This window comes from Podarcis liolepis, assembly GCF_965112155.1.
Source record: "Podarcis liolepis genome assembly, chromosome: 4".
NCBI lineage: Eukaryota > Metazoa > Chordata > Lepidosauria > Squamata > Lacertidae > Podarcis > Podarcis liolepis.
The window spans coordinates 66517555-66544681 of record NC_139558.1 but is presented as its reverse complement, the minus strand read 5'-3'; the positions used below and the strand labels follow the sequence as shown (position 1 = coordinate 66544681).

The window sequence follows — 27127 nt, the reverse complement described above, 5'->3', positions numbered from 1 at the left end:
TATATAAAAACATACAGACACAAACAAAATCTCAGTGGTTGTTTCATAACTAAGAAACAACCTTCCTGCAGAGAAGGAGGTGCTGCAAAATTTCCCTTTGCTGACTAGGATTAAGGTTGCCATGTGGGAATGAGCTTTTAGTACGTTTTAGTTAGTTGCTATTTCAACGGGGCAATATTATTTGTCTTGCATATTGCAACTCATCCCAATTCCTTCTCAACCCCATTGCTAAGTGTCCAGATAAATAAGATAGTGGAGAACATTCTCAATTGCCACGAGAGGTGTGTTTTATTTTCAGAACAAGTAGTTTGGCAAAGAGGCCAGAATGCAGCAGAACTGAAGTACAAGTAGCCAGCAGGATGAAATATTTCCGGAGCTTGGAGGAATATTCTCTTTCTCCACAACTTTAACTTCAATTGGCCTTTCTTCAGTGACTACATCTGGAGGGTTCTTAACATCACAGAAATAAGTGCCATTGTCTGTAGGTTGAATGTTTTCTATCGTGATGGATGCATCTTGCTTTAAAAAATCTCCAGCCCATGTGCTGCGGCCAGTGAATTGTGTATTCTTCCCATCATATGCTTTCTCATTTGAGTAATAGAAAAACTGTAAGCATAAAACCAATCACAATCACTTTGTTAATAGCTGCTTTGAGTTGAACATAGTTGTTGAAGAAGCGGGATACAAATTTTAAATCAAACCGTGATTAACTTTGCAGGAACACATTAATAAAAAGACCACAAAGAGACACAAATAAGTAATTCTGTTAAATGAAAGGGGGAGAGATCAATAGAAGAAATATGTGAGCAAAGTATCTCAAAGACTGCAATTTGAGGACAGGCAAAAATATGGGGCTTTTCCACACTAGAGCAAAATGTGGATTTGCACTTGCCTGTTTCCACATCAATGTAAGGGCATCCAAACAAGTCTCTCCCTATCCCAGTGTTGTCTTGTACTTTTAATGTGGGATTTGCAATTATTGGAAAGTCTACAACAGCCAGGATTGAAAAACCCTAAACTGAAAGTGAGGAAAGTCTGAGACATCACTGGGATGGGGAGGATGTTAATAGCAGGACAGGGAGGTACAAATCCACATTTTGTTCCTGTGTGGAAAAAACGCATTTGGTTCTTATTGAGTGCTGTCAATACACAACAGACAATACAGTTGTGAGTTTGGTGGGAGGTTAGACTTCTAATTCCAGGATCCAACAAGGATTTGATTGCTGAAATAGCCAGACCAGCTTTTTGGTGAGGTAATTGCCCCCTAAGCAATGCTAGAAATGGAGATATGAAAGCTAGGAGTTAAATGGCACCTTAAACCTAGGTTATGGGCACAACAATAGAATCTCTGGACACGATTTTTAAATGACAAGAATACAAAGCTGAAAATGAATGAAATTCAGCTAAAATTTTATGTTCATTTTTCACATGGTCCAGTCCTTCCCCTGCCCATCCCTCTAATATTATTCAGAGGGTGTCTTCTCCAGTCTTCAGAGAGCAGCTGGAAGTGGGGAGGCAGAAAAAGGTCCTCCTTTCCTTCCACTCTAGTTTTAAAATGAAATTTTAGGTGCAGTATTGGGCCCAGAGGTAAGAAATTGCTTGCACTAATGAAATTCCAGGGCGCACAATGTGCCTAGAACAATGGGAGTTTCAAACACTGCCCCTAATTATGGGTCCTTAAGGTAACAAAGGAAATGGCTCTGAGCAAATGAGTGTCTCCCCACCAGTGCCTCCCTACTGGCTGGTGGTTAGAAGGACAAAAGCCAGAGTTGGTATGTGTGAGAGCTAGATGCTAGAAGCAGGCTGCAGGCAGGAGCCTGTGAGGGGGAGACATGCTTGGTTTCTGCTGGAATCCAAGGTTGTGGGAGAAGCAAGACCTGCTGGCGTGTTAATGCTGTAAGCCCCTGCACCACAGGCTCAGGTTGCATATATGTGTAAATAAACCATATATCATAAAGACCCTCCCAGTCTCTGCTGCCCCTCATTCTGAGGAAACCAAACCTATGGTAAGCACCTGGAACCCCTGGATTCTTGTAACACTCAGAGATTAGGGTGGCGTGCAACAATACATTGCTTCAATAAGGCATTCATTCAGTTGACAAAAGAAAAGTAGTGGTTTCCAAACCTGTAATCCACTTTCACTACAAAATCTAATGCAAATCTAGCTTTCCTTCAGGCATTAACTCTTACAGTTATGGGACGGTCATCTGTTCCCCGTTTTCGATAGCTCCAGGTAGCAGAGGCTGCAGTAGTAATCTTCTCTGATGATGTGAACTTGCATGGAAGCTTCGCTACTTTCCCAATCTCCACAATCAGTTCTGCTGGTGTGGACACTATAACAGCTGCAATATCGGCGGTTGCAGAACAAAATACCAACCAGGTCCCTTTAAAGCAACAGAATTACACAGTTTACTTTAAGGTAAAGCTAGACGAAGGCATGCATAAGTTAGCCTACTTTGAATATTTATTTATTTTTGCTTAAAATATTGATATATCACCCAGTATGGGGGGATGACCTCGAGGCGGTTTATAATAAAATTGATTAAAAACAACATCTAAAAATCAATGCAGCTGCATTTACAGACAGAACAAAATAGTCATGAAAAACATATGGATGGTATCTAACACCGTCATTCCATTAGCACAATGCATTTTGGCTGCACTCCTCTTCCCATGCAACCTGCTTGGGGGGTTTCCCTAAAATTCTGGAGAAGATTTGAGGGAGGGGACTGAGGAGAAGTTCCACGTACTGCACAGCTGCAAGTTCTTGTGCCACAGACTATGACACTTATTTCCATGATCTCAAGAACCCTCCAGACATAGTCACTGCAGAAATGCCAACTGAGAGAGAAAATCCCTGGAAAGATCACAACCACAACTTCTGGAAAAATTGACTTAGAATAGGAAAAAATGGTTTAAGGTTTGAGTAAGGGTTAGCTAGGCCAAAGGGGTGCCATTGCTTTTGGCCCAAGCCACCCAGAAGTGGGTGGAGCTATCCCACAATATTGGAGAGATGCAATATTGGACAGCCTGCAGATCAGCTGAGAAGCAGAATTATCACCCTTTCCCTACTCATCAAATGATTGATCTGATGAGTGGGGAACAGGCAATCTGCATCCCTATTAGGTCACTGGGCTGGGAAGAGAGATTTCAACCTCTCCACCCACCCCAGAACCACCTATATTTTAATCCCTCCCCCTATTTTTTGCTGCTGCTTCCTGTTATGTACTGAAGTTCTCACCCTGGGCCAGCAGGGGGATACTGTAGATAGTTATGCAAATAAGGGGTCGAACGTGACATTCAGTGATTGGATAGCTTTAGAAAATTGTTACAGTTACGTTGTACTGGAGCTCTATATAAGCAGGCTGACTGAACCCTTCAGTTCAGTTCTGTTCTGGCCTGTGAATAATCAAGAGCTGTTTGAAGAATTGCTGTGTCGTCTGATATGTTCACCCACAACTTAACACTTCCAACATTGGTGGGGTCTTGGGGGGCCAAGCCCAGAGTCTAGAATCACTTACAGGCAGGAACCATTATGATCTGCCCATGAGTATCTGGTAACAGAAGGTGTTTGGTCATAACTGAGCCAAACCAAGAAATGGTTTGAACCATCCTTTAAACTCTCTGTTTTATTTTGTTACTGAGCCGCAACCCACTTTAAAGCTTTGTACTTTCTTCATGGCAATTCTAACAGCTAAGGAAAGCAAATCCTGTCATGAAGTGGAATTAGCCTGTATAATCAGTTCCCAAATGAACCTGTTCCTGCCGCAGCTAATGTGCATAGAAAAACACACACAACACATTTCGCAGCTACCCAGAAGGCTCTTCACCCACAGACACCCTTCTTTTGTGATTCTGAATCTCATATAACAAAATATTTACTTCTAATAAAAGGGATATTTGTCAATCGGACACATGAATTTATATGAGTTTCCAGAGATAATTGGATGCACTTTCATTCTGTACTGGTGCTCAGTACTGAGAGCTTCTTTGACGGATCAAACTTTGGGACTTTAAAAGCATGCAGCAAGTTTATTTTAAAGTAATTGATATTAGCTCATTCCATCAGAAGCAGAGCACATCCAATTTCACATTGTACTATACAATTTCACATTGTACTATTTTCGCTCACAAATGTTTCATTGCTCTTATTCTTTTGTTTACTATTCTTAAGATACAAGTATAGCTCTGGAATTGGCTGCTCAATTTATCCTTAAGTTCCCAAGATTTTTCTTTTTGGTGATTATATACTGCATATAAAAAATACGTAGACTAGAGAATGGTCAAAGAAACTTGGAATCCAAAGCACACTTTCTCAGAAGTAAGGCCCAATTAATACAATGGACTCCGTAAACCTATTCAGGATTGCAAGCTTCATTTACAAGTCCTCGGCGTGAGCCGGACACACTGCACCGAGAGGGAACGCCGAGGGTCTGCAGTAACTAAGACTGCCCGCGACCCAGAGATCGACCTTAACAGGACCAACCTCTGCTCCGCCCTCGAAGCGACCCCTCTTTTCCCGCCCAAAGCGACTTTTGCTCCCCGCCAGGGACCCCAGGAAAGGGGGTGGGGCCAGGCCACGTGTTCGCCCCGCCCTCTCGCCATTCCCGCGCGCCTCCTTCGGAGACCGAGAAGAGCAACAGCCCTCACCGTGGCCCAGAGCCAAAGCCAGCGCCAGGCAGAGCGCGGGCGCGCCGCCGGGGAAAGAGCGCTTTCGCTTCCCCGGGCCGCCGGTTGCTGCGGCCGTGGAGGCGGCAGCCATCCTTCTGCCTCCGGACACCCTCTCCGCCCCATTGTTGCGCCGCCGCCCACCTCACAGCCATTGCTGGGGGACGGGAGGGGGGGGCAAAGCGACGCCGTCGAGTCTGGCTGGCGCGAAAGTCAAAGTGCCCAAAGCACGAGGCCCTTCGCCAGCCAAGGGGGCAGCTGCCCTCGAATCGTGCGCGCAGTTGTGGGCGCTGACACTCCGAAGGGAGACAGCAGGGAAAGGGCTCAGGAAGCTGACCTTGTGGCGGGAATAAAACTCCCCTACGAGGAATGCTTAGAACAGTGTTTCCCAAACTTGGGTCTCCAGCTCTTTTTGGACTACATTTCCCATCATCCCTGACCACTGGTCCTGCTAGGTAGCGATGGGAGTTGTAGTCCAAAACCAGCTGGCGACTCAAGTTTCGGAAACACTGGGTTAGAACAACATTGGGGGAAATCCAACAAACTTTGTGTGCTCACCTTCACACAAAAACACATGAAGTGGTTAAACTGAGCAATGGAGACTTGCCTCCTCTACATGTCCCCTTTGAGCTTACTGGTTGAACACCAGCCAGTACTATCTATTCTGTTATCGCATTTGTCCTCTAAGTTTATTTACCCAGGAATGTTCTACAAGAGGAAATCATAGTACTGTAATTTGTTTATTTGACAAGAGATCCAAACTAAAAAGGCTGATGGGAAGTGGGGCTGTACTGTGTTAGTGTATCCACACATTTTGCCATCATGGCAGCTTTCTAAAATGGGAAGAAAATGTGGCTGTGCTCGATTTATCATCTGTCACTAATATACGTATTACAGCTGTACAGGCTCCAAGAATTAGGATCACAGAGCTTAAAAAGGCCAAGTTGGTTCCAATAGGAAAAAGGTTATTTGAAAACATTCACTTAAAGATGGCTTGTTTTGTTCCAAACATGTTCAAGACAGTTTTCCAGAACAGTCCTGCAAATTGCAACACAGACAGCGCTTCTCCAAAAACACAGATTTCCAAGAATACCATTATCAACAGGATAAACAAATTCCTTTCCGTAGCATCTTAGAGAACAAGTTTGTTATTGGTATGAGCTTTATTGTGCATGCACACTTCTTCAGATCAACAGGGTCAGCCAGAAAATGCATCAGCTTCTGAAACAGGCAGATTTATTATTGTGGTCACTGGAAAAAGTTGTCAATCAGCTGGTGACACAGATCCCAAGTGACTACGTAATTGATATTTCATGTACTGTATGGGGTCGCTCTGCAAATGTGCCCACCCCTCACAGAACGCCCCCAAAGGGGGCGGGCAATTTCTCTTTAAATGGCCCTCCATTGGGTGGCTGGCAACCTGAGCTCCCAATCGCCCTGCGACGTGAGAAGTGAAGGGCAGAGCCGGGCAAAAGAGCTCGACACTCGCGTGTTGGTTTGCCCTGGTTCCCGCAGTCCTCTTACCGGCAGGAAAGTGGCAGCGGCGACCGTGGCGGTGGCAGCGTTAACGGCGCCAGGAGGAGGCGGCGGCGGCTGCAGTCCGAGACTCGCCGCCTGGCTCAGCTCGTTGCTGCTGGCAACGGCTCTCGGCTTGTGTGAGTGGGTTTCCCGTGTCGGGGTCGGCGCGCCTGAAAGGGAAGGAGGGGAGCCAAGGAGGAAGAAAGCAGGGCGGGAGAAAAGCCTTTCCTCTTCGCTGAGCCCCGCCGTCTCCGCCAGAACTCGGGCGGCGGGGGAAGCGGAGCGCGCGCGGGAGGCGAGTCGTCTGGGGCGTGTGAACGCGACGCTGCGGCGGAGCGGAGCGATGTTTCCTCGGTGCTGTTGGGTGTTGGCGGGGGATTCCAGGTCTCCCTGAGCCCCCTCGCAGCCCCTCCCTGGTCTCTCTCCGGTAAAAGGAAGAATGGGTGGGGGTGAGCTAACGTACGTGTCATGATGGTGGCGGGTGTACGTGTGAATCCCTTTGCAGAAGAGCCCAGGGCGGAACAGAGACCAAGGAAGAGCAGGTGACCTCTCTCTCTCCCTCTGCTACTCCGCCCTTTGGGTCTTTAGGTTGAGCTCTGCACAGATAATAATAAAGGTAAGTGCTGAGCCAGGCAAGAGGGGAAATTGACTTTTCCTACCCTGCTGCATGACAGTTAACTAACACATCAACAAAGCCGAAATAAAGACAGGGAGATCTTCCATGATGTGTATTTAATTATATGCTAACACAGAGAGAGAACAGAATAAATGCTGAACTGTGGGTCGGTATCCCTGCACTTGATGGACTGTTGGGAGTGGAGTAGCTGGTGAAGGAAAATGAATACCCAATATCCCCACATGCGCTCCCTTCATGTGCTTGGCCATTGTGGATGAAGTCCAATGTTTATTTTCCTGTTCCGCAAGTGTATTTGCTGCCCGAAGGCTTTTGGAAAGTTGGTAGCATGAAGAAAATCACTACTTGCTTAATGTCCCACCTGCCTTTCCATTTTATAAGCCCATGAGATTTCTGTCAGAAAGTTTGAAGGAGACGTCTCATTTGTTCAACTCAGCTTTCACTGCCTTCTTAAAGGTGCAACCCAAACCCTACTTACATGGAAGTGCCCCACTGAATTCAATCAGTCTTGGTTGTAAGTAGAGAAGGTTAGGATTGCAGTGTAAGGTAGCGATTTGCTCAGTTAAAAACCCCTCTTCTGCAAGCTTGTTTACTCACAAAGGCCTTTGGAAAGTTCGGAGGAGGTTGCGGTTTGTGCATCTCCTCCAGTCCCACCCAGATACTTTCTGCAAGTTTGTTTGCACACAGCGGGAAGGAAGTTGTGGTCATGGGTCTCTATCTGTGCTTTCTGCGTATCGGGTTTTACAAAATGTTTTTGTTACATTTTGCTGAGGGTTGTAATACTCCACATGCTCAGGGCATTTTTTGTATTCCACTAAACCTTATGCCATAAATAAATTTGTTAGAAGACAGTGAAGAAACGAGATGAGAGCTGAGGATGCAGGTGGGCTGTGCAGAAAGAGCTGCCCCTACGAGCCCCACATTGCCCTTTTATCAGCAATATGCAAAACATTCAGACATAAGAAACTTCGTGCTTCAGTACTTTCCCATCATGAACTGTCTACGTGACTCAGGTGTTTCCTTGTTTATTCAGACAAAGGCCCCCCCCATTCCACCACGTCATGTGAAGTGAAGGACATGAGGCAGGAGTTGGTAATGCAGGTGAGCTGTGCACAAGCACAGTTAGCCAGCTAGCTCTGCGGAGGCTCTTTTTATTAGCACAATATGCAAAACCAGTCAGATGCATTTGGGAGTGTGCCCTTTACACATCTTCCAATCATGAGATCGGGGGGGTGGTACAAAGTTATTTTGGCACCTGTTTCCACAGCGTCATTTTCCCCTTGAACAATGTATGACGAAGGAAACAAAGGTCACAGACAGGGCACAGCAGACTACTGAGAAAGCCAAAGGTTAGATAGAGGGCAGGATGTTCAGACAGCTGTGGCTTGTCTGCAGGTGGAAGTGTACTCCACACCTGGCGGTCATTCCTTCAGTCATGTTCCTATCAATTGGGATTTTTAGAAATGCTTCTGCCAAGGATTCAAAGGTTAGAGATAGAGCAACGCTCTTGCCAAGGAGGCAAGAGAAGGAAGGAGGATTGAATGCCTTCTTTGCTTGTGGCCTTTAATTTGTTGGCATGGTTGTTGGATCTGTTTCTGACCTCTTGACCAGTCCTCAAAGGACTGGGAGTGGGAGAAAGTACAGAGCAGTGCAATTTTGTTACTTCCAATACACTTCTGCAAATCTGTTGAATTCAAGATTCAAAGGTGGAAATGTAAGCACAGCTTCTGCATTGGGCAGGATTACAAAGCAAGCAGTATGCTTAGGGCTTGCTTGCTTGTTGGAAAGGTGCTTTTAAATGTTGCAACATACAGAACATATTCAGGTGTTTGGCCACGGAATGCAGTCTGGGATTCTGCCAAGCGTACTCTACTGCAAGATTGTGTCAAGGCCTTTGCGCAGCACAACCTCTGACACCAACTGCTTCTTAGCCATGTCAGATACTTTCATCTCAAGTAGGATGTTTGTGTGTGTGCGGGGGAGTGGAGGGACCTGGTCTCTGTTTGGAAATACAGTGGTACCTCAGTTGTCGAACGTTTCCGAAGCCAAATGTTTCAAAAACCCAGAAGTGAATGCTTCCGCTTTCGAACGTGCCTCGGAAGTGAAATGGCTTCCAAGGCATGTTTCTCCACTTTCTGAATGGAATTTGCCAACCACCCATTGCGCCTTAGTTGTCGAACATTTCGGAAGTTTAAAGGCCTTCTGGAATGGATTATGTTCGACAACCGAGATACCACTGTACACCAAATCAAGAAATAAACTGAGATGTGGAAGAGTAGAAGATTGTTTCACTTTGAACAAACCTTCAGTTTTTAGAAGTCTGGAAATGTTTCATCTCTGAGCTGCAGGGGGCAGAGGAATAATAATTCTCCATAAGCCCTGGAAATATATGGGGTTCATGTTTAAGAGTCCAGTGTGGCACCTTTAAGACTAACAAATTCAGGCTGCAGTCATTTACATACTTATCGCTTCTTATTACTTCTATGTTATGTACACTAATCATGGCATGGATGCATACTAGAAATTGTGACAGCAAGGGCCCCTTCTGAACCAAGGTAAGACACTTAGGGGCTATGTATTAATAAGACTACAGTGTTTGAGTGTCCACTGTTTCTTTGCAAAGGAGGAGGATAGGGAGAGAACCAGGACAGGTGGAAGCCACACAAACGTTTCTTCCATCAGTCTCCTCCTCTGGCAGCAGAGATTCCTTTGGTACCAAATTGAGAAGTTTCCAGTTGGGACTAAATAAATAAATAAATAATAAAAAGCAAAGCTTAAGTGTCAACAGTATGTTTGCATGGGAGTAGGATAGGGAGAAAACTAAGACAACTTGGCCATGACCTGTGGCCTCTTAGCACTACCAGGCCAAGTGGGCACCAGCTGCCATTGGATCTTCTAAATAGATTTACTTACTTACTTACTTACTTACTTACTTGTTCTCATGTTGCCACCCTCCACATCTTCTTTGGGTGGGGGAAAATAGAGAAAGGCTTCAGATGCTGAATGTGAGGTGTGGGTTGGCTTGTGTGGGAAGAGGTGATCCTTAAGGTATTGGAGTCCTGAGTCACACAAGGCTTTATAGCTGAAAACCTGTAATATAATGGCAGGTTTCTATAAATGCAGGCTTCTATAAATCTTGATTTTTGCATCATAGAAACGTGAGTGGGTTTTCTTAAGCACATTTAAACATTTAAGTCTGAGTATCATAGCACAGCAGCAGTGAGGTGGGAGACATTGCTTGCACAATGGTGTAATGGTGAGTGTCCTGCCTAAGTGGTATTCTGCTCTATTCTACCGCATGCTGGACGTGAAGGCAATGCAGTGAATGTGGAAGTGCCAAGGCATTTCCCCATTGCGAAAATGTTTTATTTCCTGTTTTGGTATTGCGATGTTTCCTCAATCCCTGATGGTTTGTTTGCTTGCTAAAGACACCTGGTGTGGGTTGAGCTTGGGAAAGCTCCCAATTTGTATTCTTGTTCCCAACAAACAGCTGAATGGCTTTTCACAAGTTGTAAGTCTTGAGGTGTTTTTCTTTAATTCACGGGGAGCCCTGACAAACTGTGTAGCACACAGAAGCCTTCCCAAGGATTCCCTTTCTCTTTCCATTCAGTAAACACATTTACCTATTTAATTTTTTTAATGCATTTTTGTGTTAAAACAGAGTTGGACTGTCAGGAATCCGGAATCCTTAGCATAGCTTATGAAGGACAACATTGATAGTGCAGCATATGAAATAACCTTCTTTGCTTATTGTTATTACATGCTGCATCATGTGTATTCTGGTATTGAACCTGCCAGGATTTCGGTAGATGTGGTATGGAGTTGACCAGGTTTGTGTGAACTGGCTTTAGGGCTTGGATGGTGTTTTGCCAAAGGCAAATGGCTTCCTTTTAAAGGATCCTTGAAGCAAAGACAGAGCACTAGTGGAAAAATGCTGAATTTTATTGAGCAAAATAGGACTTTACAAAGGTACAAAACCTTACCCAAGTTCAAATAATAATTCCTCCTTTGTCAATGGATGGATAGGCAAACAATACACAAGAACTTTCTCTGACTTCTTCAGTCATTGGAGGATGCTTTAACTTACCAGTCTTTTACTAGAACAGTTACATAGATGAGCTGTTGTTAGTTGCCCTTGACCAACACTCAACAATTGGGTAAATATTCAGTGATCAAGTTCAGAGGGTATGCATTGCATTCAGGATGAAGTTTATACGGTGCCCGATCTCACACAAAAGCAGAAATAACGCGGGATGCTTCCAGAGCAAATGGACTACGTGCAACTCAACAGATATTTGATGGGGCTTTTCTTCTGGGCTATAAGATTTCTAATGTAGCTCTTCATCTAACTCTCTTGTGTAATGCTATCATTTCATTCTGCATTGCTTACAATGGGTCCTGCATCCTGATTTTTGTGGTGTTTTTGACAGCCCAGGTTTCAGCTGTGGAAGTATACACACCAGCAGAACTCTCTGTGGAGAATGGGACAGAAACGAAGCTTCCATGCAGCTTTACATCCTCAGAGGTGATCAGCAGTGCCGCTAATGTTGCCTGGAGCTTTCAACCAGAGGGATCAACTACTTCTGTGCCGGTAAGAGATGATGATTGAAGTAAGATGAGAATTGAACAAGAGCCTGCGACAATGCTATTTCATACCTGTCTGCTCCTGCTCACTTTTATCGCTGGTAAGAGTACATATTTAGGCCGCCTCGGAATGCCAGTTGATCCTATTATGTTTGGTATCATGGATAGTCGTCCTTCTGTGCTTGCTCCACAATACTTCAGTGGCAAAAGTATTATTAAGGTGAGGGATTGTTTTGAACTAGTGACACATTTGTTAGCCACCTACCCACACTTCACCATGGGTTCCTGTCTTGTTAGCAGGATATCTCAAGTTTAAAGGTGTATGAGGTGATGGAAACAATAGGTCCAATAGTGATCTTGTAACAGCAGCTGGAAATTGGGGCGAGTGAGTCAGAGTAAGGTCTCACCCTGAGCAATTGTATCTACTCCCAGACCTCCCTTTGTGGAGAAAACTAGGATTTTAACACTGTATCCTGTTTTGTGTTCCCGATTACAGTTCTTCTATTATTCCCATGGCAAATCATATCCTGGGAGGAATACACAATTTAAGAACAGAAGCAACTGGGCGGGTGACCTTAACAAGAAAGATGCATCTATCAGTATATCCAACATGCAATTCCGGGACAGTGGCACTTTCATCTGCGATGTCAAGAACCCTCCAGATATTGTTGTCACACCTAGTGAAATCTCAGTCAGAGTTGTGGAAAAAGGTACCGCCGTCTCTGGATACAAAAGTACAGTACTAGTAATGATGGTTGATAGAATGCTTTTGTGAAATATTTGATTAAATTACTCTACAAAAATCCATCACATACAGGAGTATTATTTTGGCTGTTCTTGCATAACTTGTATTTTATTCAGAGTGTTTCTGTGAAGAAATTGAACTGTTTTAAAAGAACTAAAAATCCTGTATGTAGTTAGGTTTTGGAATTATGTCGTTAATTTGCTTCTTAGAGCCAGCATCAGCTGTCTGGTAAACAGTTTGAAAGGTGCTACAAATTTACAAGAAAAGTTTGGTTTATATTGTAGTCTATTGATAGGATTAAGTCAGCTACTGTATGCTTATTTTACGGTTGAAGTTGTTCGTAGCTAGAGATAGAAGAGATAATGTAGCCCAAGGGTATAACTAAAGAGTGATTTGAAATTGACTTGATCTGGGTGGATTTCAAAATGACAAAAAGTTCAATAGGCCACTAAAAGAACTTTTAAACAAATGGCATTCACAGTTAGAGAATAAAGTGTTCTTAGCAGTTCAAAGAGATAGCAGTGGCTTGTTTCCACAGTTAGGCGTGTGTGTGTGTGTGTGTGTGTGTGTGTGTGTGTGTGTGTCTGTATTTCTTAGATGTGCCAAGTTTGCTTTTGTTCTTCTGTGAATCCTGAGTCTTAGTATAGTTGTATGCTCCAATATTTTGAAGTGCAGGCTTGCCAAGAGGCAACAGTTACTAGTTTATCATTATTGTGATTAAGAGCCCAGGGCGGAACAGAGACCAAGGAAGAACAGGTGACCTCAGGAGAGCCAGTGTGGTGTAGTGGTTAAGAGCGGTAGTCTCGTAATCTGGCGAACCGGGTTCGCGTCTCTGCTCCTCCACATGCAGCTGCTGGGTGACCTTGGGCCAGTCACACTTCTTTGAAGTCTCTCAGCCCCACTCACCTCACAGAGTGTTTGTTGTGGGGGAGGAAGGGAAAGGAGAATGTTAGCTCCTTTGAGACTCCTTAAAGGGAGTGAAAGGCGGGATATCAAATCCAAACTCTCTCCTTCTGCTACTCCGCTCTTTGGGTCTTTAGGTTGAGCTCTGCACAGATAATAATAAGGGTAAGTGCTAAGCCAGGCAAGAGGGGAGATTGCTGTGTCCTTGAATCACTCTCTTTCCTCTCTGCTGCTACCGGATAAAGCACCCAAGACCTTGTATGTCTGAAATTGGTGTTGCCATAGTTTGGCCTTGGGTTTCCTGCCTTCATTTGTAGTGCTGTTTGCTTAAGCAGACTGATTGATAGTTTACTTTCTGGTTGGGTAGTTGTTAGTAATTATAGTTTGAGGCTGAGAAAGTAGCATTTTTTAAAGGGTAATATTTGTTTCTAAAGTATGTTAATCTAGGAAAAGCTTTTCCCCAGACCTGTTGAGGTTTTTAGCTCCACTGAAATAACTGTTTGCTCCCTGTTTACCCCACCTTAATTGTTAGGGGAAGCCACTGCTGATTGGTGACAATTTACCCATAAGCAAGAAAGTCAGTGAACTTTGTTTATGTGGAGCTGTTGGAAATCACTCTCATGACCTAAAGTGCTCTGAGTTTCCATTTGCCATATCAGGCTAGTCTATATCGGTATCTTCTAAAATTTTGCAATGCTAGCTCAGCAGAGCAATAGGTAGTATTTACCACCATCCACCACCATCCATCTTCTAACTTGTTATCATGCCATCTTGTTGATGACATTGTTAGGAGCACATAGGTCTGGGATAGGGAATTTGTGACTCTCTAGATGTTGGTCTCCCATAGCCAATGGTTAGGGATGATGTAAGTTGTAGTCCAACAGCTGAAGGGGTCCGACACATGATTCTTTGTATACTGCTGACCGTATTGTATTGTTGAGCTCATATTAGCATTGGTACATCCAGAAGGGAAGGATCTTTGCCTAAACTAATGAGATTGGTTTTTATTGAGAGTCTTCCTTTGGTAATGAATTTTCCCAATTGTTTATTTTTAATTATTAGTATATTTGAAATAAGATTTTTGATCAAAAAGTTTTATAATCTATTTGGAAGACTCAACACCATACATCAGTTGTGACTATGGAATGCTTGTAAGGTTTTTCCTGTTGCATTTCATTAGCATCCCATTAAGTAGAAGTAATTTCTCTGTTACATAAAATTATTCTGTATTTGATTATGCATTTGAATAAGGAATAATTTTTCTTTGACTCAGAAGGGTGTAAACATGTTAGGTTAGGGTAATCTGCTCTTGACTCACTTCCATCCATACTAGGTCCGCCTCTGGCAGAAAAATGCAGATCTTGACAAGAATCACTAACTAATTACAAAATACAATTTGTTGCAGTGAAACTGTTTTTTTCTTAGTTAGGCAGAATTTATATAAAATCTGGGTTCCTTTGGAGGACAGTGTTGGGGTATAAAGCTAATAAATAAAATAAATTTTCTACTGTTATTTTCCTCAAAAAAACACACCAAAAAACCTTCAGACTGCTACTATATTATGCCAAGGGACAGACAATAAAGGAAAGGTAATTTTTAAAAGGTGTGTACAAAAATATCCTTATTTTGTAAGTCATGCTAATTTCAGTAGTCTGCAAAATAGGTTAATTTACTAGGAAACTTTTTCATTTGCTGCTGCCTTTCTTCACTTAGAATTTTGGTAAAGTCAGATCAAAATTTTCAGACTTAACCTCCCTAAGAGAAAAAGAACTTGAATTGTTTGAATGTATACTTGTTCAGTGGGACGCGGGTGGCACTGTGGGTTAAACCACAGAGCCTAGGACTTGCTGATCAGAAGGTCGGCGGTTCGAATCCCCGCTATGGGGTGAGCTCCCGTTGCTCGGTCCCTGTTCCTGCCAACCTAGCAGTTCGAAAGTACGTCAAAGTGCAAGTAGATAAATAGGTACTGGTCCGGCGGGAAGGTAAACAGCGTTTCTGTGTGCTACTCTGGTTCGCCAGAAGCAGCTCAGTCATGCTGGCCACATGACCCGGAAGCTGTACGCCGGCTCCCTTGGCCAATAAAGCGAGATAAGCGCCACAACCCCAGAGTCGGTCACGACTGGACTTAATGGTCAGGGGTCCCTTTACCTTTATACTTGTTCAAGTGTTCGTGTGGCTCCTTGTTGTGGTGGATAGGTTGGCATTCATCTGTCTCGGGAGTGAAGTCAAACTGTTGGCGATAAACCATCATTAAATTAGAAGATGAGTTGCAAGCTCACTGGGGTATTGACCTCATGATTTCCTGGAATGTAATTTTATTGTTAAGGACTCCAGCCCAGTTTTTATTTTTAAAACTTTGGTCATGATTTGGCAGGTCAGATACTCGAAATTGACCACATATTTTTAGAGAGCTATCACTGCAATGATTACAATGTCACATTAAGAGATCAGCATTTAAAGCCTGATCAGTCATGAAGTTTAATGAAGGAACTTGATTAGACACCATCTTTCAGCCTTTCTTATCTTACAGGTTGGCGGTCAGGATAAAATTATGTGGGCAGATGAACCTTTTATGATGCTCTTTGGAGAGGAAGAGAGCAATAATTTATTTATTTTTTAAAAATAAATTAGTCTGCACTGTGTTCTGGAGGAACGCAAAAGTAGAAATAATATTGGATGTCTCTGAAGGATCAGGTCCACAATTTAGGCATGCTTCTGGCTCCAGCTCTGTCCCTGGAGTCTCAGCTAGTCTCAGTGGCTAGAAAAGCTTTTCACCAGCTGTTCAACAGCTATGACCATTCCTTAACTAGGAAAGCCTTGGCACAGTAGCTCATGTGTTGGTTATTTCAAGACTCGGTTACTGCAATGCACTGCATGTGGGGCTTTCTTTTTGCTTGATCCGGAGTTTGCAGGATGCTGCAGCAGGATGCTGCAGCACAATTGCTGACAGGAGTGAGACCTTGTCAGCATGTAACACCTGTGCTCAAGAGATCTGCACGGGCTGCGTGATTTGCTACCAAGCCAGGTTCAAGGTGTTTATATACTATTGGCAGTGTATAAAGCCCATAACAACTTGGGACCAGTTTACTTACGAGATCGCTTTACCCTAGATGTGCCCTCTCAATCGCTTCAGTCAGTGGTTTGGGCACTACTACATGTGCTACAGTATCCCCATTTGTAAGAACCTGATCCTTTAGTGTGGCTGCACTTATACTGTGGAACTTTCTGCCTGTTGAGATCAAGCAGGTGCCTTCACTGTACTTCTTTTGTTGTTGTTGTTTAGTCGTTTAGTCGTGTCCGACTCCCCGTGACCCCATGGACCAGAGCACGCCAGGCACTTCTGTCCTCCACTGCCTCCCGCAGTTTGATCAAACTCATGCTAGTAGCTTCAAGAACACCATCCAACCATCTCATTCTCTGTCGTCCCCTTCTCCTTGTGCCCTCCATCTTTCCCAACATCAGGGTCTTTTCCAGGGAGTCTTCTCTTCTCATGAGGTGGCCAAAGTATTGGAGCCTCAGCTTCAGGATCTGTCCTTCCAGGGAGCACTCAGGGCTGATTTCCTTCAGAATGGAGAGGTTTGATCTTCTTGCAGTCCATGGGACTCTCAAGAGTCTTCTCCAGCACCATAATTCAAAAGCATCAATTCTTCGGCGATCAGCCTTCTTTATGGTCCAGCTCTCACTTCCATACATCACTACTGGGAAAACCATGGCTTTTACTATACGGACCTTTGTTGGCAAGGTGATGTCTCTGCTTTTTAAGATGTTGTCTAGGTTTGCCATCGCCTTTCTCCCAAGGAGCAGGCGTCTTTTAATTTCGTGACTGCTGTCACCATCTGCACTGATCATGGAGCCCAAGAAAGTAAAATCTCTCACTGCCTCCATTTCTTCCCCATCTATTTGCCAGGAGGTGATGGGCCCAGTGGCCATGATCTTCGTTTTTTTGATGTTGAGCTTCAGACCATATTTTGCGCTCTCCTCTTTCACCCTCATTAAAAGGTTCTTTAATTCCTCCTCACTTTCTGCCATCAAGGTTGTGTCATCTGCATATCTGAGGTTGTTGATATTTCTTCCGGCAATCTTAATTCTGGCTTGGGATTCATCCAGCCCAGCTTTTCGCATGATGAATTCTGCATATAAGTTAAATAAGCAGGGAGACAATATACAGCCTTGCCGTACTCCTTTCCCAATTTGGAACCAATCAGTTGTTCCATATCCAGTTCTAACTGTAGCTTCTTGTCCCACATAGAGATTTCGCAGGAGACAGATGAGGTGATCAGGCACTCCCATTTCTTTAAGAACTTGCCATAGTTTGCTGTGGTCAACACAGTCAAAGGCTTTTGCATAGTCAATGAAGCAGAAGTAGATGTCTTTCTGGAACTCTCTAGCTTTCTCCATAATCCAGCGCATGTTTGCAATTTGGTCTCTGGTTCCTCTGCCTCTTCTAAATCCAGCTTGCACTTCTGGGAGTTCTCGGTCCACATACTGCTTGAGCCTTCCTTGTAGAAGTTTAAGCATAACCTTGCTAGCATGTGAAATGAGTGAAATTGTGCGGTAGTTGGAGCATTCTTTGGCACTGCCTTTCTTTGGGATTGGGATGTAGACTGATCTTCTCCAATCCTCTGGCCACTGCTGAGTTTTCCAAACTTGCTGGCATATTGAGTGTAGCACCTTAACAGCGTCATCTTTTAAAATTTTAAACAGTTCAGCTGGAATACCATCACTTCCACTGGCCTTGTTATTTGCAGTGCTTTCTAAGGCCCATTTGACTTCACTCTCCAGGATGTCTGGCTCAAGGTCAGCAACCACACTACCTGGGGTGTACGAGACATCCATATCTTTCTGGTATAATTCCTCTGTGTATTCTTGCCACCTCTTCTTGATGTCTTCTGCTTCAGTTAGATCTTTACCACTTTTGTCCTTTATTATGGTAATCTTTGTATGAAATGTTCCTTTCATATTTCCGATTTTCTTGAACAGATCTCTGGTTCTTCCCATTCTGTTGCTTTCCTCTATTTCTTTGCATTGCTCGTTTAAGAAGGCCTTCTTGTCTCTCCTTGCTATTCTTTGGAAATCTGCATTCAATTTCCTGTATCTTTCACTATCTCCCTCACATTTTGCTTGCCTTCTCTCCCCCGCTATTTGTAAGGCCTCGTTGGACAGCCACTTTGCTTTCTTGCATTTCTTTTTCATTGGGATGGTTTTAGTTGCTGCCTCCTGTATAATGTTGCGAGCCTCCACCCATAGTTCTTCAGGCACCCTGTCCAGCAAATCTAAATCCTTAAACCTGTTCCTCACTTCCACTGTGTATTCATAAGGGATTTGGTTTAGATTGTATCTTACCTGTCCAGTGGTTTTTCCTACTTTCTTCAGTTTAAGCTTGAATTTTGCTATAAGGAGCTGATGATCTGAGCCACAGTCAGCTCCAGGTCTTGTTTTTGCTGACTGTATAGAGCTTCTCCATCTTTGGCTGCAGAGAATATAATCAATCTGATTTCGATGTTGCCCATCTGGGGATGTCCATGTGTAGAGTCGTCTCTTGTGTTGTTGGAAAAGCGTGTTTGTGATGACCAGCTTGTTCTCTTGACAGAACTCTATTAGCCTTTGCCCTGCTTCGTTTTGATCTCCAAGGCCAAACTTGCCAGTTGTTCCTTTTATCTCTTGATTCCCTACTTTAGCATTCCAATCCCCTATAATGAGCAGAACATCCTTCTTTGGTGTCACTTCTATAAGGTCTTGTAAGTCTTCATAGAATTGGTCAATTTCAGTTTCTTCAGCACCAGTAGTTGGTGCATAAACTTGGATTACTGTGATGTTAAAAGGTCTGCCTTGGATTCGTATCGAGATCATTCTATCATTTTTGAGACTGCATCCCAGTACAGCTTTCGCCACTCTTTTGTTGACTATGAGGGCCACTCCATTTCTCTTACGGGTTTCTTGCCCACAGTAGTAGATATGATAGTTATCCGAACTGAATTCGCCCATTCCCGTCCATTTTAGCTCACTGATGCCCAGGATGTCAATATTTATTCTTGCCATCTCATTTTTGACTACATCCAACTTACCCAGGTTCATGGTTCTTACATTCCAGGTTCCTATGCAATATTTTTCTTTACAGCATTGGACTTTCCTTTCGCTTCCATGCATATCCACAACTGAGCGTCCTTTCGGCTTTGGCCCAGCCGCTTCATCAGCTCTGGATCTACTTGTACTTGTCCTCCGCTCTTCCCCAGTAGCATGTTGGACACCTTCCGACCTGAGGGGCTCATCTTCCAGCGTCATAACTTTTATATGCCTGTTGTCTTTGTCCATGGAGTTTTCTTGGCAGGGATACTGGAGTGGCTTGCCGGTTCCTACTCCAGGTGGATCACGTTTGGTCAAAACTCTCCACTATGACCTGTTCATCTTGGGTGCCCTGCTCGGCGTAGTTCATAGCTTCTCTGAGTTCTTCAAGCCCCTTCGCCACGGCAAGGCAGTGATCCATGAAGGGGGTACTTCTTTTGGCACTTGCTAAAAACATTTCTGTTCAGGCAAGCATACCCAGAAGCTTAGAAAGTTTTTGTTAATGTTCATCTGCATTAGTATTTTAACTTGTGTACGTTTTAAAGTATGGCTAAACAGGTATTTCTGTTTTATCTTTTTGTAAACCGCTTTAAGGTTTTCTTTTGCAATCAAGCCGTATATAAATTTAATGAAATAAACAAATAAAATAAACATTTGAAGATACAGTGGTGCCTCGCAAGATGAAAATAATCCGTTCCGCGAGTCTCTTCGTCTAGCGGTTTTTTCGTCTTGCGAAGCAACCCTATTAGTGGATTAGCGCTATTGGCGGTTTAGCGGTTTAGCGGTTTAGCGGCTATTAAAGGCTTAGCGGCTTAGCGGCTAAAAGGCTATTAGCGGCTTAGAAAAAGGGGGGGAAGCGAAAAAAATCGCAAGACTCACAAGACGTTTTCATCTTGCAAAGCAAGCCCATAGGGAAATTCGTCTTGCGAAGCGCATCGAAAAACGGAAAACCCTTTCGTCTAGCGGGTTTTTCGTCTTGCGAGACACCACTGTAGTGTTTGCAGATAGGAGACATGCTGTAGCCCAAAGGTATAGCTAAAAGAGTGATTTGAAAGAGATAGTAGATCATGGTGGGTCTCAGAATGACAAAAGTTCCTATGTAAGCCGTTAGCAGGTTGATTTAGTTTAGGGATAGTGGGATGCCTCCAGCCTCTTTTATTTTGCAGTACTCTAGTTGCTCCTTTGGGGATTGCTTTGCATGCACGTAACCCATACATAAGTTAAAACCTTTCTTCAAAGAGCAACCTTTGTCAGCCTTTTACTAAACGTTTCATGTTGGTTCATAAAATGTTGTGGTCTCTCCTTGTCTGTCTTCTGCATTAGTCGTCCCGAGGCTGCAGCATGCTGAGGGGCAGGTTGAGCAACTGGCACGGCGATTGCAGGCACTGGAGCTCTCAGCAGGTGCAGCACAGCGCATGATGGAGGAACGAGTGACCAACCTCACCCACAGAATCGAAGCACTGGAGCAGGTCATGCAACATCGCCCCATGCAGTCGTGACACCCGGTTCTTTTGTTTTGAGCCTTCCTTGGTTTTTGTAATGCTCCTCTACCTTCCTGCCTTGCAAGTTCACCTGCTGTTTTTTATACTTTTGTGGTTTATTTTTTTTATACTCCTGCTTGTGGTGGTCGGGTAGGATTGCTATGAGGAATTATGAAAAATGAATCAAGCCATTGTGTCAGTGGTGAAAGCATCGTTTTGACTTGGTTTGGGTCATTTGACATGATTTCTGATCAATCCAAGCCTCTGCATCTCTGCCCCATTTCTCTTGCCTGAAAGTCACGTAAACAGACGGGTTGCTTCACCAGGCATCCTGAGCCATAAAGATAAGGAGGTAGCTTTGTTGTAGCTTTTGTTTGTTTTTGTTAATCCTAGGGCCAGGAAACAGAGTTTCACATGGAGGTGATAAAAATGCCTGTTTACTTCCTGTTTATCAGGTTTGCTAAATACATTCCACCTTGATTCCTGTTTTATTTAGCCTAAACATGTATGCATGCTCAAATTAGTTATTTGTAGTTAAGAGGCTTCCTCTGATCTAACTTTGTTCCAACGTGGGGATTTTTTTGAAATGCTCAGAGGAAATCTGATTGGTTCTTACAAATGCTGTGTAAAAGTTCTTTCGTTAATAAAACGGCCTAGACAAGGGAGTGGCTATTGCACTTCCTCCCAGAGTCTTGCTGGTCAAGCCTTGCGTCTATTGAATTAATCAGGGTCCAATCCTTCCTTTGCCTTCAGAACGCAACACGGCTTAGTGGTTTGCACGAATGGTGGCAGCAAACCTGATGCCCCCCCCCCACATCCTTAATACATTCCACCATGCTTGCTGTTGTTTTTCACCTGATGCCTTTTGAATTAATTTCCTTCTTTTTTAAGATTGTACTTTAATGCTGTGTAAAGCCATACTGTGGTGCGAAGCTTGAATCCATGGGTCTCTCTGTCATGCTTTTATCTTTGCTGTGTATCCACTGTAAGCATTTTGTTTAGAGGGAGTATTATTTGAATGTCAATTAGTATAGTATCATGTCGCTATGTTAGTATTACTTTAAGAAAGTGCCTTTTTTCAATGTTCCAACGACAAAACCCAACTGTTGGCTTTTCGAGCATCTGCGAAAATAAACACAAGAATTTCTTTATAGCCAGTTTGTCTCATCCCTTCCTGGGTGTGAGAGGCCGTGGATGTGGCAGCAGAAACTGCAAATTTAGGGGTGGGGAAGGGAATACCATTCAGACGTTATGCTGGGAAAAGAGGCCTCTCCTAGTTCTCCGTCCTATTAATAGTTGTACAGAAAGCTCCCTTCACAAGTCACAGTGCGTTATGAGAGATTAGCATGTACTGCAATGTGAAAGACACAGCACTTCAAACAAAAGAGAAGATTGGACAGAAACAATGCAGAAATTATGTCTGGCATGCTTATGTTGCTGATACCACATAATTAGGGCATTTTTTTCACTGGAACTCAGTTCCGGCACCTCTCAGGTGGGTGCTATTGCCATTATAAGAGAAAAAGGGAGCCATTCATGGTGAGTTTCGGCATCCCTTTTTCTAGAAAAAGAGCACTGCACATAACTATAGATTTCAGAAAACAGTGTATGAGATGTTATGTTTATCTAGGAAAAGGTAAATGACCCCTGGACAGCATTGCAATTGGTTGGGCATTTTTGAAATGCTCTCTTTATTCTATCCATCCATCTAGTTGTCAAAGTCATGTATAAACACACACACACACACACACACACACACACACACACACACAATCTCAGTGGTTGCTTCATAACTAAGAAACAACCATCCTGCAGAGAAGGAGGTGCTGCAAAATTTTCATTTGCTTACTAGGATTAAAGTTGCCATGGGGGAATGAGCTTTTAGTACATTTTAGTTCAAGCATAGGGAAACGCCGGCCCTCCAGATGTTTGGGACTACAATTCCCATAATCCCTAGCTAACAGGACCAGTGGTCAGGGATGATGGGAAATGTAGTCCCAAACATTTGGAGGGCCAAAGTTTCCCTATGCCTGTTTTAGTTAGTTGCTATTTCAGCGGGCCGATATTATTTGCCTTCCATATTGCAACTCATCCCAATTCCTTCTCAACCCCATTGCTAAGTGTCCAGATAAATGAGATACTGGAGAACATTCTCAATTGCCACGAGAGGTGTGTTTTATTTTCAGAACAAGTAGTTTGTCAAAGAGGCTAGAACGCAGCAGAACTGAAGTACAAGTAGCCAGCAGGATGAAATATTTCCGGAGCTTGCAGGAATTTTCTCTTTCTCCAGAACTTTAACTACAATTGCCCTTTCTGCAGTGACTATATCTGGAGGGTTCTTAACATCACAGAAATAAGTGCCATTGTCTGCTGGTTGCATATTTGCTATCTTGATGGATGCATCATTCTTAAAAAGATTTCCAGCCCAAATGCTTCGGCCACTGAATTGTGTGTTCTTCCCATCATATGCCTTCCAATCTGAGTAATAGAAGAACTGTAATAACAGAAATAAACACATGTAACTTTGCATTTATACCTTTAATTTTCATCCTCCTTCATAACATTGAGTGGATATATTTCCAACACCATGGAGAACTACGCATGATTTCCAGTAGTTACAGAGAGCAGAACACTCAGATGTAGCCACCTGACACGCAAGCCTTTATTTTTGTCTGGGTTTGAAAGAGTGGCATTTTATGAGAGAAAGAGCAGGTTGCACTAAACCCATGGGTGACCAAGGCAGCTGGACACTACTTCTGCTTTTTCTGGATATATTGAGAGGCATCTGGCTGAAAAGTTCAAGGTGTATCATCTCAGCATAACACTGGATGAAATTGCTTTGACCTCCAAGACTTCATCCTGCCTGGGGGTTGTTGGGATTAATTGTGAGTATGGTAGCATTGTTACTTCATAGTTTAATTCACAACAGGTCTTCCTGGCAAGGCAGCTGTGCAAGAAAGGGTATAAGCAGGTTCCCCTAGCCTCCCCTTTCCATTACAAATCCCATGGGGTTCAAAGGAGCTTACTCTCAGGTACTATGCACAGCCTAAGACAGTAGATTCAAGAAGAGATTTGGTTTTGACTGAAACATCCCTCATCTCAGACACATATACAAAGACATAAAGGTTTGCATTTATCCAGTAATTCCACATGCCCGGGAGGAGAAGAGCCAGCTCGGGTGCTACAAGTGGGATAGAAATCTTCCAATAACACCTTTAAAAAGAGAAAGGGGGGAAATGATGAGCAATCATCCCTAAGATTCTGCAGGAGGCTTAATTGAAAGGGAAAGGAGGCAAAGCAGAAACACAACTGGAAAGGTGGGTGGGTGGGGAAAATTGGAGACTGAGATTGCACTCCTATGAATGCTTACCTGGGAGTAAGTCCCCTTGAATTTACATGGGATTGGGCTTGTTTATGGTTTATGCTTTATGGGGCAAGATCAAATTCATTAAGAGGCTACAGAGACACAGTAAAGAATTGTGATAAATAAAGGAGAGAGCCCAAGAGAAGAGAGATTAATAATGATGATGATAATGATATATATATATACACACACACACCCACACCCACACACCCACACACCCACACCCACACCCCGCCCATCTGGCTGGGTTTCCCCAGCGACTCTGGGCAGCTTCCAACAAAGTATTAAAATACAGTAGTCTGTTAAACATTAAAAGCTTCCCTAAAGAGGGCTGCTTTCAGATGTCTTCTAAAACATATGAAAGGCTGTACTTTATGATATCTGAGGACAGGCAAAATCATGGGCGTAGCCAGGATTTGTGCTGTGGGGACATGACACCCACCTGTCACCATCCTCTTGTCTGGCTCTGTTTAGTAGCAGATTTGCAATGAAATGTCTCAACAACAGTGGTTTTAAATTACTTTCTGAGCCCTCAAGGGCTCAGAAAAATCTGTCAAGATCTTTCTACCAATTTCTACTTTTAGTTAAGTTTTATTTATTTATTTACTTGATTTAGGGGAGAGCAGCACTTCCCCTGCTCCCCCTCTGGCTATGCCAATGGGCAAAATTTAGGACTTGTCCACACTAGAGAAAAATGTGGATTTCAACCTGCCTGTCTCTGTGCTCATGTAGGAGCTCCCAGTGTTGTCTTGGAACCTCCCCTGTTTTAATGTGGCATTTTTTTTATTATCCTTGGAAAGTCCTGAACAGCCAGGGTTAAAAAATGTCCACATTGAAAGGTCTGAGATACAGGTGGGGTGGTGGAGAGACAGGCAGGTTCTGGGTTGTGGACAAGCCCTTGGCAGGGCTGGCCTACCCATCCAGTGTGACCAAGGTGGTGCCCCATGCACAGCCTGTCTGTCCCACCACTTCCACCACTGGTGGAGAAGTGGCACCAGCCTTGGTGCCTATTTCCAGAGAAATCTCACGAGATCTTGCAAGATTTCACCGGAACTTGCCATTGCTGCTGTCCCTTCCTGCTGGTGGTATTTCTCCTCAAGCAGTGAAAAGGGGTACGCCTCCCCTGTCCCTTTGTTCATACTGAGTGCTGTCATTCCACGACATACAATTAATTTCTACAAGACATTCATACAATTGACAAAGGGTGGTGGTAGTTTCAAAACTTGTAACCCACTTGCACCACAAATGCTTGGGCAGAAATTTTCTCTTACAGTTATGGGACGACTGTTTGATCCCAGTGCTTGATAGCTCCAGCTAACAGATGTAGCAGCACTAATCATAATTGATGTTCTGAACCAGCATGAAAGCCTTGCAATTTTCCCAGACTCCACATGGATTTCTGTTGGTGAAGATACTGCAACTGCTGTCTTCTCGGGTGCTGCAGAGCAAGATGCCATCCTGGCCCCTTTAAAAGCAATAAAATAAGACTGTAGAGCCAGACAAAGCTGTGCAGAGTAATGAGGTCTCCAGCCTCTTGAAATACAACACTCTGGGAGATCAGTGAGTATAAAAAACATGGCAGCATATATGTTAAACAGATTTGTCCTCTCCACACCATATTCCAACTTACTGTACATGTAGACTTTTCTGTCTAGTACACTTAAACTGCAATATTATCTCCTCTGAAATGGCATCTCAGACATCAGACAGGGAAATCCCGTGTTGGAACTTTCCTCTCTAGAGCGACTGGCTCCTCTGATGTCCCGGCCCAATCAACAGTGGATCAAACTTTGGGACTTTATAAGAACTGCTAAGCTGTACTCCTCAGAGCTTCACTGCTCCAACTGAAGAGACACTTAAGGAAAAGGGGTAAGTTAGGTATGAGGCCGAAGATGGTTCTCAGTACCATCTTTGCAATTCCTAGGTCCTTGACTTGATCTACAAGTACAAATACAGTATCACTGAGGCGGTGGGGTGCAAAGCCACCAAATGCATCTAAAAAAGTAATTCTGGGGTCATTCACCTTGCTGTGCTCCAGGAATAACTTAGAAGAAAGCACTACAAGTAAAAACAGACAACCAGAAGGCTGAAGTAACCAGTTCCCAATATTTTACTTTTTACAAAAAGAGGTGTAGACTGAAATCCAAAGCAGTTTCTCTGAAGTAGGTCCTGTTGGAAACAATGGACCCCGCACCCCTGTTTAGGATCACAAGCTTCTGAGAGGGTACTAAGGCCGCAACGTCAACACCACACAACCAAGTGTGAGATCCCTCCGTAGCATTAGTTAACCTTCCTCTCTTTGCCACTGCTCATAAAGCCGCCTTCTTCCCAGCGTAATTCCTCATCCAGTGATTTCCCCTTCCAAGCAACCCCTCGTACTAAGGTTTCCCGCAATCCATCCTCTGCTCCCCCCGTCGAAGCGACCCCTCTTTTCCCACCCAAAGCGACTTTTGCTCCCCGCCAGGGACCCCAGGAAAGGGGGTGGGGCCAGGCCACGTGTTCGCCCCGCCCTCTCGCCATTCCCGCGCGCCCCCTTCGGAGACCGAGAAGAGCAGCAGCCCCCCTCACCGTGGCCCAGAGCCAAAGCCAGCGCCAGGCAGAGCGCGGGCGCGCCGGCGGGGAAAGAGCTCTTTCGCTTCCCCGGGCCGCCGGTTGCTGCGGCCGCGGAGGCGGCAGCCATCCTTCTGCCTCCGGACACCCTCTGCGCCCCATTGTTGCGCCGCCGCCCACCTCACAGCCATTGCTGGGGGACGGGAGGGGAGGCAAAGCGACGCCGTCGAGTCCGGCTGGCGCGAAAGTCAAAGTGCCCAAAGCACGAGGCCCTTTGCTGCCCTCGAATCGTGCGCGCGGTTGTGGTCGCTGAAACTCCGAAAGGTGGGTCATAAAAATGACCCAGACGCAGAGAAGAATGCCATTGATGAGTAGTACGCGCCACTAGCTAGGGAACAAAGAGGATGTTCGCTTGGTAGGGAAATCCTTCGGGGAGATCTTGATGACTTGCTGTTATTTCATTGCTTTTGTGTGTGTTTTAAAACACACTGATGTTACTTCAAAGCTGCTTCCTGCCATGATGTAAATAATCATAATATAGGAATAGAGTCGAGGAATTAGATGACTGCTTAAGCAGTCTTTGGTTTGCTTGAGTATTCTTCATGCGTTGTTAACAA

General features: G+C 44.1%; 2 protein-coding genes across 7 annotated transcripts; one reads left to right on the top strand and one right to left on the bottom strand.

The window, feature by feature from the left end:
* Nucleotides 1–262: 262 nt before the first annotated feature.
* On the bottom strand, nt 263–26686 carry LOC310704776 (myelin protein zero-like protein 1). 6 transcript variants are annotated; one of them, XM_083498758.1, is made up of 3 exons: nt 26529–26686; nt 25232–25425; nt 263–606 (listed from the first exon to the last, which is right to left on the bottom strand). In XM_083498758.1, the coding sequence occupies exons 1-3, from the start codon at nt 26638–26640 to the stop codon at nt 295–297; spliced, it is 618 nt and encodes a 205-aa protein (XP_083354884.1). In that variant the 5' UTR covers nt 26641–26686; the 3' UTR covers nt 263–294. The 6 variants fall into 6 exon arrangements, 3 of the variants coding, with proteins under 3 accessions (XP_083354884.1, XP_083354883.1, XP_083354882.1); XM_083498757.1 differs by lacking the exon at nt 25232–25425 and adding an exon at nt 2191–2384 and having other exon boundaries at nt 26529–26678; XM_083498756.1 differs by lacking the exons at nt 25232–25425; nt 26529–26686 and adding exons at nt 2191–2384; nt 4651–4808.
* LOC310704771 (myelin protein zero-like protein 1) lies at nt 6044–21749 on the top strand. The gene is made up of 4 exons (XM_083498746.1): nt 6044–6323; nt 11251–11411; nt 11901–12114; nt 20439–21749. The coding sequence occupies exons 1-4, from the start codon at nt 6062–6064 to the stop codon at nt 20612–20614; spliced, it is 813 nt and encodes a 270-aa protein (XP_083354872.1). The 5' UTR covers nt 6044–6061; the 3' UTR covers nt 20615–21749.
* Nucleotides 26687–27127: the final 441 nt, after the last annotated feature.